Source organism: Mus musculus, chromosome 18 (assembly GCF_000001635.26).
Source record: "Mus musculus strain C57BL/6J chromosome 18, GRCm38.p6 C57BL/6J".
Lineage (NCBI taxonomy): Eukaryota > Metazoa > Chordata > Mammalia > Rodentia > Muridae > Mus > Mus musculus.
Genome location: NC_000084.6, coordinates 58,139,508 through 58,159,552, shown reverse-complemented (window position 1 = coordinate 58,159,552; position 20,045 = coordinate 58,139,508). Strand labels below are relative to the sequence as shown.

The following is a 20,045-nucleotide window of genomic DNA, read 5'->3' as shown; positions in this document are numbered from 1 at the left end:
ACTAGGGTGGATCTTAAGGCCTCACCCACAGTGACACACCTACTCCAACCAGGTCACACCTCCAAATGGTGCCACTCCCTGGCCCAGAAATATACAAACCATCACACTAGTCAATGCTCGTGTGTGTGTGTGTGTGTGTGTGTGTGTGTGTGTGTGTGTGTGTGTACGTGCGCGCGTGTGCCGGAGTAAGGAAATCTGGGCTGTGCTTTGTCTGTTCAGGGAATCTTAATGCCTCTAGCATGATGTTGCTCTGGGGATCACGTGTCAGGCTGTTAATCAGGTTCGGAGGGGAAGAGTGAGATATTTTAGGCTCGCCTGACTTAGCAGCAGTGGTAGTTCATGCCACTCAGGAGCCATTGATGTGACACACTGAGTTACATCAACAGTGTACTGTTGTACAAAGTATCCCTCAGCAAATTGTGTGGAAATTTTTATTTGTTTCTACCAAAATCCAGTCTTAAGGACCTTATTGTGTTTGAGTCAAGGGACACATGAGATCTGTGCAAGTGCCACATTTTTATTGGTTTTAGTCTCCCTTGAATATGCATAAATATTTTGTGAGCATATATCATTTTTTTCCCTGAAAGATACTCAGGACTACTTTGTTTTACATTTTTCTTAGAGCCCATAAAGAATGTCTGTTGTTAGTCAGAGCTGTGAGCGAACTTCTTTTCACATTCTTCCTTTCTATCTCTATTTCCCCCTCATTAAGTCAGGTCAAAATGCCTTTTTGTCTCTTCAAACCTTTATTTCAAAAGTGGCTTTAATCCTCTGCTTAATCCTATTTAGCTTTTGATCTACATCACTTTAGGGAGGTTGTTCTTTAAGTAAGTTAATTGATTTTACTTAGGAGCACACACTTCAAGTCCATAGGCCATGAATCTCAGGAGCAGGACTTTGACAGCCTTCCTCCTTATGGAGAGTAACAGCAATGACAGGAATTTTGTTTGTACCATTGGCCAGCACCTAATGATCATTCTCTCCCCCTATCTCTAATGCATCCTTTGATGTTAGTGTCAAAAAACAGCGGTCCTTCTCTGCCAAGTACACATCCCTTCCGACGTATTAAATAATGTCTATGTTAGAGATAAACTGCGCTGCAGCTGTGCTCACTAAAGTGGCTGCTCATCTAACACAAAAGCAAATCTTCAGTGTCGACCTCAGGCACCAAGGGGTCATGACCCCTGATGTCAGGGATCAAGTGGAGGCTTAATCTTTGGGGAATAATCAAAATGAGAGTAAGACATCTAATTATTTGTATAAATATTATTTATCTTAAACTCATGCCCATATACATACATTTTGCAACATTAGCCATTTGTAAGTTCAGGAACATGGACTACACTCACACTGAGGCACACACACTCTTATGCAGTCTCTCTCCCCACCCATTTGTAGAACCCTTTTGATTTTGTTAAGCTGACATCTCCTTGCCACTTAGACACTAGCTTCCCACCCACATCTCCCGGCTCCTCCAGGCAACCACTGACATAATTGCCATTTTGATAAATTCAGTTATTCTGGTCATCTCATGTGAGTGAGGTCACATGGCTTCCGTCCTCGTGTGACTGACTTACTTCAGTCCACGTGCCTGCACCTCCCCATTTTGGTGAGGGGAGTGGTACTCCATTGTAAGGACTTACCACATTTTACTATTCATTCATCTGTCACTGGGTGGGCCCTACCACTTGATCATTGCAAATGCTGCTAGCTGGAGCATTAGTATACTGAATGATAAATATTGAGTGTTGAAATATTAACAAGCATGTTTTAGTAGCCATTTTAACAGAACTTCAAGTAATCTTTGGTTTTCTCTTATACTGTAGCTGGAACACTACACTACTCTATGGGCTGCTTGTCATATTACAGGTTTGTCACATATACATGTCTGATGCCCTCCATAAGTGACTCAGCTGTATACCTTAAAAGCCCACCTAGCACTCAGGACTTACAAGCTGATAGACTCAAAGCTATACATATTAATGTACAAACATAAAAACTTAAAAACACATAGAGTTCACCTAACACTTATATTCAGGATCTTGTGCAACAGTGAATCTCTCTGTTCATCACTGTTCACTAACTGGAGAGTCTTGTCTGAGTAAACCCAAGAGTGGGCATGGGGACGCAGGGCAGTCTGATGCTATATCAATCTAGATAAATAGCAGTATTCAGTTCTTCCTTGGGGCCTATGATCCCCCTTGCTATGGGGTGTCCTAGATCAAGGTTTCTATTACAAGGTTTGTGTTTTCTCTTGTGAAGCAGTCTCTAATCCAAGGAGAAAGCAGATGGTTACCCCCATGACCAGAGTTCTCCTAGGACACACCTTACTTACATAAGTGGTTCTTGTAGGGTCGTATTATTCACAGATAAGTTAGACCATTGATCCCTCTTCTCCCTCAGCAGCCTGCATAGCATCTTCTGGCACGATGAAAGCTAGCAGGAAGGGAGGACATTTCCAGCTCAGTCCTAGGTGTTTTCTGCATATCACACATCCAAGATGGATAGTGTCTTTAGTAGTAGGCTCTTCTCATCTACCTCTGGTAGGCAAGCAAAAAGAATGGCAAGAACTTGTATTGTTTTAGAGACCTGGGGATGCCTCCATGACTCCCAATTCAGAGGTACAGGACCTGTTTCACTGGGGCTTTAATAACTCATAGCTTCTGCAAACAGCTTTTTCTGGCTATATGAGGTAGCTCCTGTTAAAGTCTCTTTTTAAAATATATATGTAAATTTTAAAATGTGGTTATGAAATACTAGGTACGTTTATGGCTCTCTCTCTCTCTCTCTCTCTCTCTCTCTCTCTCTCTCTCTCTCTCTCTCTCTCTCTCTCTCTCTCTCTCTCTGCCAGTGTGTTTTGATTAATCCCCTCCTTCATCTCATCTGCATGTCTTCTCTCATGATACAAGCTTGCATTTCAGCATCCTAGCCTCCCTCCATCATGTTCTAGAGTGTTTTCAAACCTCACTCTTCTGAGGATAACTCCCATATACAGGTTCAAGCCTATGATGTCATTTATTCATATGAATTGTCCTGAAGATGCAAATTCATAGTGCCACGGTGCTCAGAGAGCAGTTGTCTAGGATTTGGCTGATAATAGTCCTAACGAGTCTTGGGGAAGTAGTAATCATGTTCCAGAACTGAACTGTGATAAATAGTTCCTCATTTCAATTAATGTACCATAAGTCATCTAATTGAGTGTTTCAGACAGATAGATTTATGACATGTAATCTATTCCTTAATTAAGTTGTTTGGAGAGGAAAGAAATGCAAGGGTCTGACAATTGTTTTATGAGTTTGCTAATTGCCCAAATGTGCAAAAGCATGAGATAAAGAGCCAGGCAGATGGTTCAGCCTGCTACTCCAAGCTGAAAGCCTGCTGGCAGAGGAAAGTATACATAGTAGCAGGGCTGGGGGGAGGGAGAAGGAGGAAACTTATTGTTGGGAAGGGAGCCTAAGGTTGCCTGGGTTTTTACATTCCACCAGGAAGGCTGATTGCAAAGGACACAGGGTTACTTGTATCCACTAACAATATGTTAAGATGCTTACATTTTGAGAAGGTGCTGTGGTTAGATAGAGGGATGAGTCTCCTGGCCCACTGGTTTGCTTGAGGGTGGGTTAGAGGAAAGCACCACAGGCCTCTTTCCTGGGAACCTGAAACCCCTAAAGAATTTGGAGATACACATTTATCCATGCATCTCGAGAAGTCATAATTTCACTGCTGTTTGGTAAGAAATGGAGTTTTCCTACATGTCCAGAACATGATATAATTGAAAACCACAAATCCAATATTTAAAATGGCAAAATATGGGTTTTATGAAGGCTTTAAAAAGTTATGACCTGGCAAATGCTTATTCATAAGGCCGGTATATCTTCCCATATACACAAAAGGATTTTCTTCAAGAATGTACTTTGCAGCCAGTACATCTGCTGTTCTCATGAAGGATTAAAATGAGCTATTTTTGTGGAAGTTAATCTGCAAACATATAAAAACCTTAATCCAGCTTGTGCCAAAATACCTGCTCGAGATTTTGTTTCATTACGTTGACTTTAATTATCTTCGTGTTAGCTCTCAAAGTACACTGAACTTTCAAAACATCCATTTCTTATTTGCAAAGAAGCTTCATTTCTCACTAAACACTTCTGCATGTGGTTTTAAGTTTCGTTTGATCATTTTCAGCCTTTATATGCTAGATAATGTCATACGTGTCATTCTGAATGTCATTTTGTTGGAGTTTGATTTTCACAGTAGAAGTTTTCTCATAAAAACCACACCACTCATCTTTGCAATGAAGTCCCGAGACATCTTGTATTCCCCAAGGGTTAGTCAACGATGAGATACAGTCTTTCTGGAAAGAGAACTCTTTTGCATATGTCCCTCTTCAGTGTTCAGGGCCAATGGGAGTCATTACATCAGTCTGACACTAGGAGACGGACTTTACCCCTGTTCCTCACATTTTATGAATCAGCATCAATTCCACTCAAAGGCTGTCTTGCTGGTGATTCAGCTCTGTCTACAAGAATGTTTACTGGATGCCTAGAGTGTTTATCGAAGTAAATTTACAACATGAAGAAAATAGGCTAGAAATACCCAGAGCCAGCCTTTGAGTCGCCTGTAGTCTGATTCAGCCCTCAAGCTTTGAAGTGCATGTGGAGTTCTTGAACATTTCATTAAATACACTGAGTCTGGATCAGGGAGTCTTAAGGGTGGGCTATGAAGTCACACCAAGATAGCTTGGCCTTGGACCTTAACTTTGATGTGTAGTGATGACGTGGAAAGTCCTCATACGTGTTAGGGCCTCATAGGAAGGTCATAGGAGTGCTGCACATCACACAGTTGTCATTTATTCAGTCTTTGCTCATCATCTATAGCAGAGCAAGACAATGGTCATTTGATAGAGAGCAAAGAGGATATAATGTCCACTTGCTGGTAAAGAATCCACGATTGCAAGTCTTTCTTAGCATGTCTTTCTTCCTAAGTGAGCTAACAATACGAGTGCAGCCTGGTGCAAAGATGGGTGTCCACTTGTTATACTTAACTATTTATGCACTGTTTGGATTGCTGCAATTTACATTTGGTATACAAAAGACATCTTTATCGTGTCACTTTAGCTTTCTAAACTCCTGATCACTTGGTCTGAAAAGAAAATACTTCTGCGCTAAGTAGGTAGGGGATTAAGGTGGGGGAATCCTTGGCAGGAAAACTTGTTCATCTCATCATTTCCATGTGGCATGTTGGGTTTAGCATAGCTAGAACCTTCAATTTTTCAAGGAAAGTTCGAAATACACATTTCTTGTGAAATGTCCCGTTTTTACAATACTGGCTACCAATCCCGATTCTTTAAAATGATCCAAGCCAAGACAGCACATCTGTGCATCCATTTGCAGTGCCCAGTGCATAATCCACTGTGGTCTCTTAATACATGTCTCATGATTGGAAACTTATAAAGTTTCTAAATGAAACTCAACTGCTCTTCTGTCCTTAGATGATTTGCTCAGAAGTAAGAGTTTCAGGTTTTTGCATATGGGGTTTAAGAGGATCTAAGATTGGAGCATGATCATAAAAGCCATCTTTCCCCCTCCGTTCTCATTCCAGATTACAGGACAGGCCCGTGTTTCACTCAAGTCAATAATCAGATGTGCCAGGGGCAGCTGACAGGCATCGTCTGCACAAAGACACTGTGTTGTGCCACCATCGGACGAGCCTGGGGCCATCCTTGTGAGATGTGTCCAGCCCAGCCTCAGCCCTGCCGCCGGGGCTTCATTCCTAACATCCGCACTGGAGCATGTCAAGGTGAGTCAACTGTTTGCCACAAGTGTCACCTCTTTGATGGGAATCAGACAACGTGTAGGAACCACGAACACAGTACCCATGGCAACAGCAGATCCTGCTCAGAGGACTGATGAGAGATGGTTTGTATTTATAGTTTACATTTTAGCTTCCAATGAAGTTTCAACTCTTAGCATCAATGGAGAGGAAGAGGAGGAGGAGGAGGAAGGAAAGGAGGAAGAGAAGGAGGAACTCTTAAAACTACTACTTAAAATGTAGAATGCATTGAGAGACGAGATGCTCCTGTCTGCATCCAGATGGCTTAAGTGTGCACACACACAGTTCTTCTGGAGAGACTGATTTCTTCTCTCTTCTCACCATCCATCATGTCTTTCTCTCCAGATCGTCTTCTGCAACTCTCCAACCTCATAAGTGGCTCTGGTACTTATATCAAAGGCAGATCTGAGACCCGAGGCTCCTACAGCCACCGTGTCCAACTCAAGTGACCTAGAATGGCCCTCTTCTTGCTAGTTAGTTCTACTAGGTTTTAGCCCACAGAGCCCTTGCCATTCGTTGGCTACTTTTGTGATGTTATCTATACTAAATCCATCTTCTGAGCTTGGGGATACTCTTTCTAGTAAGTTGTTGAATGGGAGTTGAAATGTCTTTTGTATTATTAATAGAAACGGTATCTCATGGAGTTAGAAGTAAATCATGTGCAAGGTTAAGCTTGTTTTCAGACAGAATTCACCAAGAAGTAAACATGACACTACCCACTGAGTAGATGTCATAGTGTGGTAAGCAGACCATTGTCCCTTATGTCAAAATTACAGCTGGGGATGTGCATGCAGCTCTAGCTCATTGAATAATCAACCATGGATAGTCTACACAGTTTGGTAAATGATCCATGACAGAAGCATCAAAAGATTTTTGCTAGTTTCATAGTGCTATTAAAGGATACAGGGATAGTACCCTGAGCTGAAAAAACAAAATTTCAAATATTCCCCAAACCAAGAACATTTTGAGTACTGACACCATGCTATGAATGGAAAAATTCCACTGTGAACTCATGTAATAAGACTTTTTATCAAAATGCACAATAATCAGGGCTGTAGAAATGGCTCAGCAGTTAAGGATACTGTTGCTCTTGCAGAGGAACTAAGTTCGGTTCCATGAACCTACATTAGGAGGCTCCTACTGCCTGTAACCTGAGTTGCAGGCAACCCTAAGGTACCTGAACCCATTTGGAAGACACACAGAAGTGCACACATACAAACAAAGAGAAACATAAGTCTTTTTTAAAATGCACAGATTCATTAAAATACTGAATAAAAATTACCTTGAAGTTCTGTGTGCAAGTATGAGAAACATAGTGAACTTTGTGATTAGAATTGCACTTCATCAGCAAGACATCCCATGTGGGTGCTGATAGCCCAGACCTTGAAAACAACGCTATCCGATCTTCTAAGGCAGCTAAAAATTAAGCTGGTGTTAATCACGGATTAATCATAATAATTTTCAAAAGAGAGCTTCAGGGTCCTTGAGGTGATCACAGTACAACTCTACAGATCAGAAAATAAATATGTAGCAAGAAAGAAGGCCATGTCAGTTGTGGACCTACTGTGGTATTTTAGTAAAAATTACAGATTAGACCTCAAGGGTGAGGTCCCCTCCCCTCCCCTCTCCTCCCCTCCCCTCCTCTTTTCTCTTCTCTTCTTTTCTTTGTATTCGAGTGCTCTATCTGCACCGTACTCTGCGTGCAAGAACAGCCAGTGCTCTTAACCACTGGGCCATCTTTCCAGCTCTGCACTTTATTCTTAATATCTGTTTATTTTTGAGTGAGCCTAGGCATTTGTAACTTTCAAAGGACTTGCATATTTCACCTTAATTATTGAATTTCTATTGTTCACATTTTACATCTTTTTCATCTTTTTTACTATTTGGTGACATGTTTATTGTTGGTACTTATGTTACATAGTTTTTCTTATATCTGAGATTAATATTGATGAGATACATCAGTTTTACTCATATTTCCAGAAGGCCAGATTTCAGAGTAATTACCTGTTGTTTTTTGGTTGGTTGGTTGGTTTTGCTTGCTTGTTTTTGGTCTTGTGTTTTATTATATTCTCTGACTTCTATTCAGCTTCCATTTGTTGAGTGCTTTTAAAATTTGTGAATATGGAAACTTAGATCATTAGGCATAGAATTTACTCTTTGCAATATAAACACTTACTGCTCTGTGTGTACTTCTAGGTCCCAGTTTAGCTGTAGCTCACAAGCTTTAATGGGTATATGTTCATTATTTAATTAAATATGTGTTCAAGTTTTAATTTCTGGTTTGATCCATGCATTATTACAGAATATATTGTTAAATTCAAATATCTGAGCTTTGTTCTAGATCTTTTCCATTTCTGCTTTTAGATTAACTTTTGTGCTTACCTAGCTTGCATGCGCGTGCACACACACACACACACACACACACACACACACACACACCTACTTGTGAATCTGGGGGCGGAACCCACAATCTTTTACATGCCAAGCGTTATATCAACCAGAGCTGTGAATGCAATCTCTCCTTCATATATGTAATTCCATATAATAAGCCTTTATACTTAATCTCGCTGTATGTAATTCACTAGTGTGGGTGGTCTGTGTGCATTTGCAGAAAAAAAGTCTCTTCAGCTGAAGTATGTGATGGGTACAGAGAGGTGAGGTGCTTGAAAGAAAACCAAGTCCTGTGTGTCCTGTGGGATTTCCCGTCTATTTGCTTTATTAATCACGAAGAGACACGTGTGGAAGTTTCCATTCCAATTGTGCATTAATTGCCTTCATTTCTAATTCTGTATGATCAAGTTCCATTTGCTCTGGGTGTTTACTGTCTCATGGGACACATACAGAGTTAGCATTTTTGTTTCTTCTAAGTGAACTGAATCCTTGGTCATTAGAAAATGTCAGTTTTTAATCTTTGGTATTGTTTGTTTGTTTGTTTTCTCATGGCAAACCCTTACTTACTTTTGCCACGGTAGACTTCTTGTGACCAAAAATTGTTTGAATTACCTTTGGGTCTTCCTTTTTAAGTTGTCCAAGTGGCTTTCTTGTGAACTACATAAAGTTGGGACTTGGTGTTTCAACATAAAACATTACAATCTCAGCCTTTTGCATTTGACTGTTACATTATTTAAATCCATGTAGCTGTGAACATTATCACGAGGAAATGTGCATTTCACCATTTTCTGTTTGTCTTGTTCACTTTTCATATCTCCCTTTTCCTGCTTCTACTGGGTTGACTATGTTCATATTGGCTTTTATTTCCAGTGGATTGTGAGCTGGGATTTTGTTCATTTTATAGTGTTACCTACACATATTTAACTGATCACAGTTAAATTATTTTCAAATATGAACAATCCATTTTTATAGTGTGGTGACTTTATATCCCTATTCTTCTCTTTTAATTTGTAGTGTTCACTTATTATTATTTTACTTTTTGTTTCTTTATGCATTACAACCTACAAAATACATTAGCCTTATTTACTATTTTTGTTTGCAGCCAACAATTATCTTTTAAGCTTTCAAAAATAAGAGAAACATACTTTGTATTCCTTAACACACTATTTCTAGTGCCTTTTATTTTGAGGAAAGGTTTAAACATCCATCTAACTTTTCCCTGAAGAAATTCATTTGGCTTTTCTTAGAGACTCACATTTTATCTGTTGGTAACTTTTATTATTACTTCATTAATGTCACTATGACAACATTAAAGATTCAACACTTGTTCCTAAATGGGTGAAATTAATACATAGTATAAGATTAAGAAGGCTATGGCCATCTAAAACTGAGGCCATAAATGGGAGGTCACTAACCCCAGTACAATACTGTTTAAGGGATATAAATCCATAACTTTCAAACAAGAAAATAAAAACCCTAATAAACTTAGTAATAAGTAATTGAAGTAACAAGAGCCAAAGTACTATATATTTACAACCGTTAGATAAAGGAAAGTTAAGAGATTAGGTAGTAATAAGTAGCAAAAAGTGGGAAAGTTGTATCAAGAAAGAGGGAAGACGGAGCGTTCATGAGTTATGAAGGTGGGTTGGGATTGCTGTGGTCATTTGGGAGAACACAGAGTGCCCTTTATGCATAGCAGGTGTGTGTACGCTCTGTCCAAGACTTCTGCCCTGGGTCTGTGGTAGAGAGATTGAGTGACTTTGAATCCTCAAGGCCCATAGTCAGTGAGATCCACAAGGAAGCCCACTGGGGACATTTTGGGGACATTCTCTTTATGGCTGACAAGATAGGGATGAACTCAGTGCCAGAACCAGGAGAGCACACAGTAGAAGCACACAGCAGAAAGCATTCTGTAACAAAGCAAAGCAGCTGATTGTAACACATTCTGTAACACAGCACAGCACAGCACAGCACAGCACAGCACAGCACAGCACAGCACAGCACAGCACAGCACAGCACAGCACAGGTGGGTCTCCATCAGGCATCTTTCTCCGGAAGAGAACATCACGGATAAGCTGATAAGAAGCATGCAGGGAGGGCCCGCTTTCCTCGTCCTGTTGTCGTCTTGAGGTCAACATTTTCCCTTGTACATAAAAGAAACCAGCGGATGGAGTCTGGAAATCAGTTTTGATTACGTGTAAAATGTCTTCTCTTTGCAGATGTTGACGAATGCCAGGCGATTCCAGGACTGTGCCAGGGGGGAAACTGTATCAACACAGTGGGCTCGTTTGAGTGCAGATGCCCTGCTGGTCACAAGCAGAGTGAAACCACACAGAAATGTGAAGGTGAGAGTATGTGGGGTGCAAGCCTGGCACAGGGGTGCTAGCCTGGTGTGGGGGCATAAACCTGGTGCTGATTTTGAAGTTTTAAAAAAGATGCATCTGGAATGGTTAAAACTAATGACCATAATCAATATTTCTTACCTTAATATGAAAATGAAGGTGTAACCCATAACATTTGGTGTTAGGATCATGTGTTATAGCCTTAAAGGATTTGATCTGCACAAAGGCAGGCTACATCTGATTGGTCTCAATAGCTACAAGCAGGGGGAGTCATTTAACCTCTGATAATTTCTTTCATAATGTAGGTTTTCATTTCATCTGTGAACTTGTTTGAAGAAGAGTACATTTTTGTTCTAACTTATCCGTGAACAAAGTCTGTGTCATTATGAAACTTAAGAAATTTCTAAATGAATGTAGCTTCAAAGATCATGTATATTTAGAATGCCATATATGTGTGTGTGCGTATGTGTATATGTATGTGTATATGCATGTGTATATGTATGTGTATATGTATGTGTATGTGTATGTGTATGTGTATGTGTATGTGTATGCATGCCATGGTATGTCTGGGTAAGGTAGCTTCAGGTGTCTGCCCTCATCTGTCTTATTTGAGACAACTCTCTTGGAACTTCCTATCTCTGCCTTCTCTCTGCAAGGGGCTACAGAAATGCTACCACATTCGCCTTTAGACAGATTTTGAAGATCTGAACTTAGGCCCTCATGCTTCTACAATAGGCCTTTTATCCACTGAGCCACCAGCTAGCCCAAAGGTAGTTTCTAAAGACAGTGCCATATGGATTATTCTAGTTGGTTGTGGAAGAGCAGCCTCATTTACTCCAGTTAAGATTTTTCTTATTCTTTTATAAAAGGCAGTATTTTGTTAGTGTATGCTGATCAATTATAAAGCGGGGTGCCTATCTATGTAGACAAGAAAATGGCAAAGTGAGAAATCTAGAATTTAACTGCACAAAGTCAATTGGAGTCTAAGTACTGTTAGAAAGTAAGAACTAGTGTGTGGGCATCGTGGCTCACACTAACAAGGTTTCACCACAAGCAACCACAATCCCATGAGTTGTTGGATAACACCAGCCTCTATTTCCTGTGTTCCTCTACTTATGTACAGTCAGTCTGAACTCATCTTTACAGTCTGATGCATTTAATACCATTCCCAGATAATTTCATGTTCCTTACAACATGAAGGTGAGAAGGACGTAGTTGATTATTTTAAGGAACAAATAAGTTTTTTCTGACACTGTTTTTTTTTTTAAATAATATCCAAGTGGTTTGTGCTACTTCAATACAATGTTAATTATCAACCTACTTGCAATGAAAAGGTTCAGAAAAATGCATGCACAGTGAAGGAAAGTGAGTTCTGAATTAGCACAGAAAGTGAATCAAACATTCAGTGGTCTTCAGAAAGGGTGCTACTATTCCAAAATCCTCCTAGGTTTTTGGAAGAGTTGATACTTTTGCCTTTTTCCCCCCACTGCTCTCTACTTTTAACTTCTGGAATAAACTGCAAGCTCTATGCAAGCACGAGGGAAGAAAAGCCAGCCTTTGACTGTAGGTGAGAAGGCACAGCCACTAACTGATTCTAGTGGTTGTGACATTTCCATTACACATCAAACAATGAGTTTCTTCTTAGTCGAAAATGGAAGAAGTCTTTTCTCCATCACATTTCATCAAAAGAGCATGCAGAGCCAAGGCAGAGCTCGGGGAGAGACAGGGCCGCTCTTTATTTCTGCTCTCCTCCTTCTTTGGGAATGGGAGTCATTGATATAACATAGGCACCACCCGGAGCCCTGAATCCAGTCGTGTCTTGGCTTCCTTCCTGCCCAGGCAGCCAGCTCCATTTAAACATTGCCCAGAGAGAATTATATGATTTAGTATTTGTGATTTGTGGGAATGGAGGAATTGGAACAAGGGCTGATTAAGGCCTGAAATCTAAGGGCTCTGTGAAAGCTTTACTTGTTTATAAAGCCTATTTATTTAGATGTCTTAAAAGTAGCTATTATCAATTTTCTTTGGGTAATACTGTTCCTGTATACAAAAGACCAAGCAGTACTTATATAAAATTATTTAATTTAATCTGTATCAAAGCATACCTTGAAATACCAGAGCTGTGGCTATGCCCGACGTCAGGGTTTGAAGCAAACTCATATCTAGTTTAATAATCTGATGGGTGTTCTAAATAAGAATGAAACCACGGCAGTCTCTCTTGTCTACCAAAACGTAGGTATTTAAATTTCAGTGTTAAAAAAATGTAAAGTGGAGTATTAGCTGATTTATTTTTTGAATCATGCCCTTCCTGTTTGTACTGTATGAAGTTCCATGCTTCTGTTCATGTAAAAGAAGCCTCTTGCTTTTAAATTTCTTCTGTCTGCTCAAAACTAAGAGAACTGAGTCACTGGGGAGATGGTATTCTTGCTTGGAAAATGCAACTCAAGGCTGATGATTTTGGCAAGTGTGATGTGACTATTGCTTTCAAATGCTTGAGTAAGATTCCTAAGGACAGAAATTCTTCCTTCTCCACTACTGTCCTCCAGACCTGAGCCCCTGAGCCTTATTTCTAATATACTTGGCAGATTCCTTACCAATAAATGTTGGTGAGCAGGGTCCAAAGTTTATAAAATGGTGGTCGGTTTGACCTGAATTCATGTCCAAAAACTAGGTGAACTGTGAAACCAGGATAAGGCTGTCTTTGGAAAGAGGAAAGTCATCTAAGCAGATTATTTTCTGCAGTGGCCCAGCTCTCATGTCTCTTTCAAAGTGCATAATTATTTGTTCGTTTGTTTGTTTATTCGTGCAGAGACTAGATTTCATCATATAGCCCTGGCTGCCTACAATTCACTATGTAGCCCAGGCTAGCCTTAAACTTGTAGCGATCTTCCTGCCTCCCCTTTCGGAGTCTGGATTCATTGGACTGCACCACCATGCCCGCCTTCATTTAAAACATAATAATTTCATTATTGTTGAATGTACCACTGTAAGTCCAAGAGGGACATTAAATGGGGTGGGTTGGGGCTGGAGAGATGGCTCAGCGGTTAAGAGCTTTGACCGCTCTTCTGAAGGTCCTGAGTTCAAATCCCAGCAACCCCATGGTGGCTCACAACCATCCGTCATGGGATCTGATGCTCTCCTCTAGTGTGTGTCTGAAGACAGCGACAGTGTACTCACAGATAATAAGTAACTAAATCTTTGACTGTGGTGTGTTGCTTTCCTCTCCTGTGTCATTGTCCCTTTATGCTGACCTATTGTTCTGAGTTTAGGGAACCTTTGCTGTCTTTGAAGTAGAAAGATGTCTGTTCACTTACCAGAACGTCATCCTTCACCACTGTAAAAAGGCTTGATCTGCCAAGTTATATGCGATTACGCACGAGTAGCTTATGCTGGAACTCAAGCAGAGGGGAGAGCCCATTTCTTTAAGGTTTGAAACCCATGCCTTGGTGCCTTCAGGGAGGCTGTGTGTGTTATGTAGCTGGTCCTGGTATGTTCTGCTGAAGGATCCCTTTCCCCTCTTGTGGACAATATAGACTACTGCTCAAGTCCTAAATCTCAGCCCAAATCTGGAAGTAGTATACATCTATATTGTTCACGTGTGTGTAAAGAAGAACATCTCTCCCCTTTCTTTGGTTAGGGGCCCAGTTCCATGAAATTCCTCAAGATGGCAACTGCAACTGTGTCTTATCTCTCCTGAGCCAGCTTGCTTCTAAAAATCTAATGTCCTCGTTCCATTGGACAGCAGGCAAATGGTTCTTCAGTGGGGGTGGGCGGGAACCAATTCCTTCACATCCAAAGAGGAAGTTGGTTCAGCCACTTATCCCACTCAGACATCCATTAATATAAATAAATATCTGTGTGGCTTAAATGAAGATGAGGCACTGAGGACTAAGTACCTCTGTGCAACATGATGCTGCACAATTGGGCTGCCCAGCTTTTTCTTTCTGCAAACATTATGTTGGTTTGCCCACCCTGCACATAAATAGAGACAAGTGGGTACCAGATGTCCTTGCTTGCCCCCCTCCCCCTCCATGCCTTCTTTAACATACCTAAGTCACGTATTCTGTCTTGGTTGTTGGGTAGTCAGGAAAGTTACATCGAAGTTTTTCCTTCAGTGGCTTTACATGTCAGATGCTTATTTTAAACTATTCTGAAGAGTCTTTGTCCCCAGTCTATTTATATGACATTTTGTCATTTGGGGTCTGAAGATACCAAATGTATCTATTTATTCATGCTTGTGAAAACCCCCAATACATGTTGGCATAATGTCTTTGCTGCTATTACAACCCTGCTTTAATAAACCCAAGGAGATAAATTATTCATAATAGGATTAAAAGTATTTGTTTTTAGTCAGATCTCCAAAAGTAAATTAACTTTAAAATAAATAAGGAATGCCCCGCCTTATATGAACTGTTCAGTCATGGAGGTCGGTTGTTCACAATGGCGAACAACGAAAGCTTGGAGGTCAGCAATGCAAAAATAATGAAAGCCAACATCTTTTAAATCCTTCGGAAAGTTTAGAACTTTGAGGTTGAAACGGATATATTCCCTCTGTTGAAGAGGGAAGTGGGCAGAGAAATATCCAAACCTATTTCTCGGTCCCATAATAAATAATCCTTAATCCCTCTGTCACCTATTTCACTGTGTTTTAGGTGCCTTTGTTATTTTTCTCATGCCCGAGTCTGCCAGCAGACTCTATCTAGCAATAGTAATGCCTGATGTTCACCGCGAACTTACTATAACCTTTGGAGCTACTGAGAAAACAAGATAACCCAGTTTACAGAGGTTGTTGTACTGAATTAGCACAAAGGAGCTGGAAAGTGGCAAAAACTAATATACTTCACAGCTGAGAAAAAAACCTCTGTAGGAGGGCCCTAGGGACTCTCCAGGTAACAGGAGAAAACCTGGACATTACTGAGATCCAGCTGGTCCTCGGACAGGGCTGTCAATCACACAGCTGGATGCCAGCGAGGCACAGCCCAGCAGAGGATTCTACTCAGCCAAGCCATTCAGCCCTCTCTACGTTTATGTATTGTGGCAGGACTCTGGAATAGCTATGGGTCAGAACTGATGTCGTTTCACAGTCCAGTCACTGGACATGGAACTTCATGAATGAAAAAGGCACCATCTCTCTGCCCTGACGTTGACAAAGACAGAAAACATGAAACTTTAGTCTTCATTCTTCACTTCAGCCTTCATGTTCACAAAAAGTTTTCCTGTGTCCTCGATGATGGTAGACATTTGTAACCTAGAGCTCTCTGGCTCCTGGTGAGTCACCATCCCAGCTCTTTAGTCAGACTGGGCATCTGAAGCATGACACACAGCCAGTGTCCATGTGCTTCGCAGGAAACTGGTTCACAAGACCTACTTCTTTGAGGTGTTTACTTCCTTCTGAAGTGTGTTCTGCTGCCTCCCTGAACCACACATTTGGAGACTCAGATAGTGGGTTCTCTGTTGCATTCAAGATTCTTTAAAATGGGATTTATTCTGTGCCACTGCACTGAATTAATCCAGTCACCAGGACTGTAGATTTTAGTAGATGTCAGAAAGCAAGAGTCCAGGGTAAGCGGGTAGAACTGAAATAATCCCCTTGTTCATGGAAGGAGGCAATAGCAGTACTCTAGAGCAGTAGTTCTAAAGTAGGGATGTGCTCAACTGTTCCTATGGAAGAATAAGATGAAAACTTAAAGTAGAGAATTAATGGATGTGGTGACAACAGCTTTCATCCCAACACGAGGAGGCAGAGTGAAGTTAGCTCTTCTGAACACAGAAGTATGACAGAAATCTAAAATATTTACTACAGCATTTGTGGTAGCCACTTTCTGGTCTGTGAAACAAATTCCAAAGATTTTTTTTTTCTAATCAGGAAGTGTCTCTGAAAGAGTCTCCCCAAAGGCAGAGAACCCTCAAGCCCTCAAAGACAGTTGTTTATGTTTTCTTGTTTTTATACATCTTTGACTTCTTTGTCACCACATAAGGTGACATATGTTCTGATGAGATGTAAAGAGTAAGTAGAATAGCGAGGAAGGAAATGGTGTACAAGAGAGATCTGGTGGAGTCACACATCACTCAAGCACACTGACCAACAGGTGACTGTTCTCCTGATTTCTTTCTTCATGATTTTCAGGGGCCTAGGATGCAAGTAGCGTGACCCAAAGACATTCAACAAAGCAAGTCCAGTAAAACAAAGCATGTATAATAAGGAAGGTCATTGGGTACACAGTGAATAGTGTTGAGAAAAGTGCATATCAAATTTGAAAAGGATTGGACTAGACCATCACATCTTATACCAGTGGTTCTCAACCTTCCTAATGCTGCGACCCTTTAATACAGCTCCTCAGGTTGTGGTGACCCTTGATTAAAAGATTATTTTCACTGCTACTTCATAACTATAAATTTGCTACTATTGTGAATTATAACATTAATATCTGTGTTTACAGATGGTCTTAGGCAACCCCTGTAAAAGGGACTTTGAATCCCCCAAAGGGGTCACACCTCATAGCTTGAGAATCACTGCCTTATGCCAAGAGTGACCTTTAATATTAGTATCAATGAAGACACATAATATCCAAAGTCATCGTGAACGTTTTTTTTTTGTGTGTGTATACTCAGCCAAAGAAGACATACTCCCTGCCAGGCGTGGTGGCACACGCCTTTAATCCCAGCACTCTGGAGGCAGAGGCAGGCGGATTTCTGAGTTTGAGGCCAGCCTGATCTACAGAGTGAGTTCCAGGACAGCCAGGACTATACAGAGAAACCCTGTCTTGAAAAAAAAAACAAAAACAAACAACAACAACAACAAAAAACAAAAAAAAGACATACTCCAACATTTTGTCAACCCTGAATCTATAGAGGAATAGATTGGTAAATTCAACTCTATAAAAAAATAAATTCCATGCCAATACAAGATGGAAAAAAGCAACATGAAAGAAAGAAAAAATACACAGATGAAGACAAATATTTCAAAATATATATAAAGAAATTCTATGAAACAATAAGAACATTTCTAATAAAAAAATTAAATATCGAAATATACATAGAAATTCTATGAACCAGAGAACATATCTAATAAAGAAAAGATCAAATATATGACTGTTGACAAAGGCAGTTGTTATTTGACTACTATATTTAAACATGCTTTTCCTTACATGGAATAAAATATGTAAACCAATACTGAGCTAACTTTTTTAGCTATAATTTATGATAAAATAAAATTCAAATGAAAACTATACCACTAAAGGTGTTAGACCATGGACATGATCACAAATTCCTTATAAACATATCAGGAATATTTTTTGTCTATCGAAATAAAAACATCCATGCCATTACATCCAAAAATAAGTTAACCTGTTGGATATAAGAATTGACTTTGCTATGGGATGAAAATCAAATGCTGCAATATCTACATCTGGGCTGGTGAAAAAACTTAGTCGGTGAAGTTGAGTTCAGATTCCTAGCACCACACCCAAATAAGACACTTCAGGGTGGCGGGGTAGGGGGTAGGGTAGAGATGGGAGGGTCACTGGAGCATTTAGCCACTCACTCCAGTCAATTAAGGAAAAACCGATGTGTCAGAAAGGGGAGGGCGAGCTGGAGAATGTGGATGACAAAGATGATGGAGATGATGCTGACTAGGACAGAGAATAGAGGAAAATATTGGACATTGACCTCTGACCTCCACATGCATACGCACCTGCACATGGGCTTCTGCACCTGCACACCATGCATACATGCACACACCATGCATACAGGCACACACACACACACACACACACACAGAGAGAGAGGCAGGTCATACTTTTAACTACTGTCATAGTTTTATTTTCAGAGTTTTATAACCAAGCAAGAGGAAACACAGGGAGAGAGATGGTAAGATAGGTAGGAAGTGTTATTCAGAAGGTCCCGGGGAGATAGGATAACAGAGGACCTGTAGCCCGCAGTCAGTGCCCACGCATCAGAACAGCACGATTTGTGTCAGCCCGAGCACATTAATGTCTCAGCCTTGATGCAGTTGTCCTGCTTGGCGTTTTTGGCTATGATTTCCATGTGCATCATAACATACAGTAATTTTTATGTCACAGTTTATTGAGATTTTTGATGTAACCTTTTAGTGGGGGTGGACATTCAGTACAGCATTCAATCAGTAAGCTTTTTTCCAAGCTAGCAAACGTTTTCAAAAATATAATTGGCATACCGGAGCATATATTTGCATAAATCTGATAAAGCTGATGAAGACAATGACGTGGTGATGAGAGAAAGTAGAACCAGATGGTCATTTACTTTCGGCTTGGTCTCAGCCTGATTCTACTCCCCATGTCCCAGTTAGTTTCATACAAATCACAGCCATGAACATATGAGACTCGGATGACTAAGTTTATTTAGCATAAGACAGTGATTAGGAAATTATTCTTTGCTCGATCCAGGGATATCCTCTCAAATATGAGAAACCGGTGCTATTCACCAGGGCTAGTGTGTCTTCACATCCTGTTATGCAGTACTGAAAACTGGTAAAGTAAGCCCGTGGTGCTTGTGTCTGTTGAAGATCACTGAAAAAACGAGCCTCCAAAGCACCCTTTTCATAGATGTAAAACTACATGTATGGTAATGTCAGAGGACTGAGTCCCCCATGGAGTGAAAGGACCAGACAGGTGCTTTGAACCTGGGCTTTGATGTTCTAAATTCTAAAGTAGATTCTAAACCTGTATCTCTATTACCTTTACCAAGCTGCTGCGTTGACAGATGCCACAGGCAAGTCGCCCTCATTTTCCCTTTAAGTAATTATAACAGACAGTTAGAAAAGGGTCTCCTGGCATGGTTGGAGAGAAGATAGAGACCTCAATTTTGAGTCTCCTCAAAATAGAAGGTGCAGTAAGCTTTATGCCCTCGACCAAAAGGACCACTCTTGCCAGAATCATTACTTCAAAAGTCTGACTTCTTGAGTTGCTGTTTTTCCTAGCATGAGCATAGAAGCTGAAACCAGACACCCAAATCCTTGCTCACGGGAAGACTGTACTAAAGACAAAGAAGAGATGAGACGCTTGTAACCTATGTAGCTGAACACAATCAAATCAATAGGAACAACAAAAAAACCAGAGTTTATAAAACGATGTCATAAAATTTTATTAGTACCTGGAAAGTCACTAAGATGCTGCTGTTTGAGCAAAGCTCTGAGAGTGTGAAGGAATCAAGTATGGGTGACTAGGAAGGAAGACTCTTGTGCCATTTTGGGTAGTGGCCATTGTCAAACAGAGGCCAGGGCACAGCAGAAGTTTGGAGGAGATGTTAGGAGATGGGGGGGGAGGGGAGTGAGAAAGAGAAGGAACAGGACCCCTTCATCGTGAAGGTAATTCAGTCTTACTGAAGCCTATGAAGTGTTTAAGTTTCTATGAAAACTGTCCAGATACATCCCTCGTGGGTTAGCAGCAGAGAATTGTCACCTACAGCATAATGTGGTCAATGGTGCAGAATGACATGTCAGCCTATTAG

General features: G+C 40.6%; 1 protein-coding gene across 3 annotated transcripts in view; it reads left to right on the top strand.

The window, feature by feature from the left end:
• The window catches only part of Fbn2 (fibrillin 2), a 201,950-nt gene that overhangs the window by 51,020 nt on the left and 130,885 nt on the right, over positions 1-20,045 (top strand). For 2 of the 3 annotated variants that reach the window (NM_010181.2, XM_017317828.2), the window contains 2 exons: positions 5,596-5,793; positions 10,437-10,562. In NM_010181.2, the coding sequence (NP_034311.2) occupies positions 5,596-5,793; positions 10,437-10,562 (324 nt within the window). Of the gene's footprint in view, positions 1-5,595; positions 5,794-10,436; positions 10,563-20,045 lie in introns of those variants that run through there. The other variant, XM_030250333.1, reaches the window with a different exon arrangement.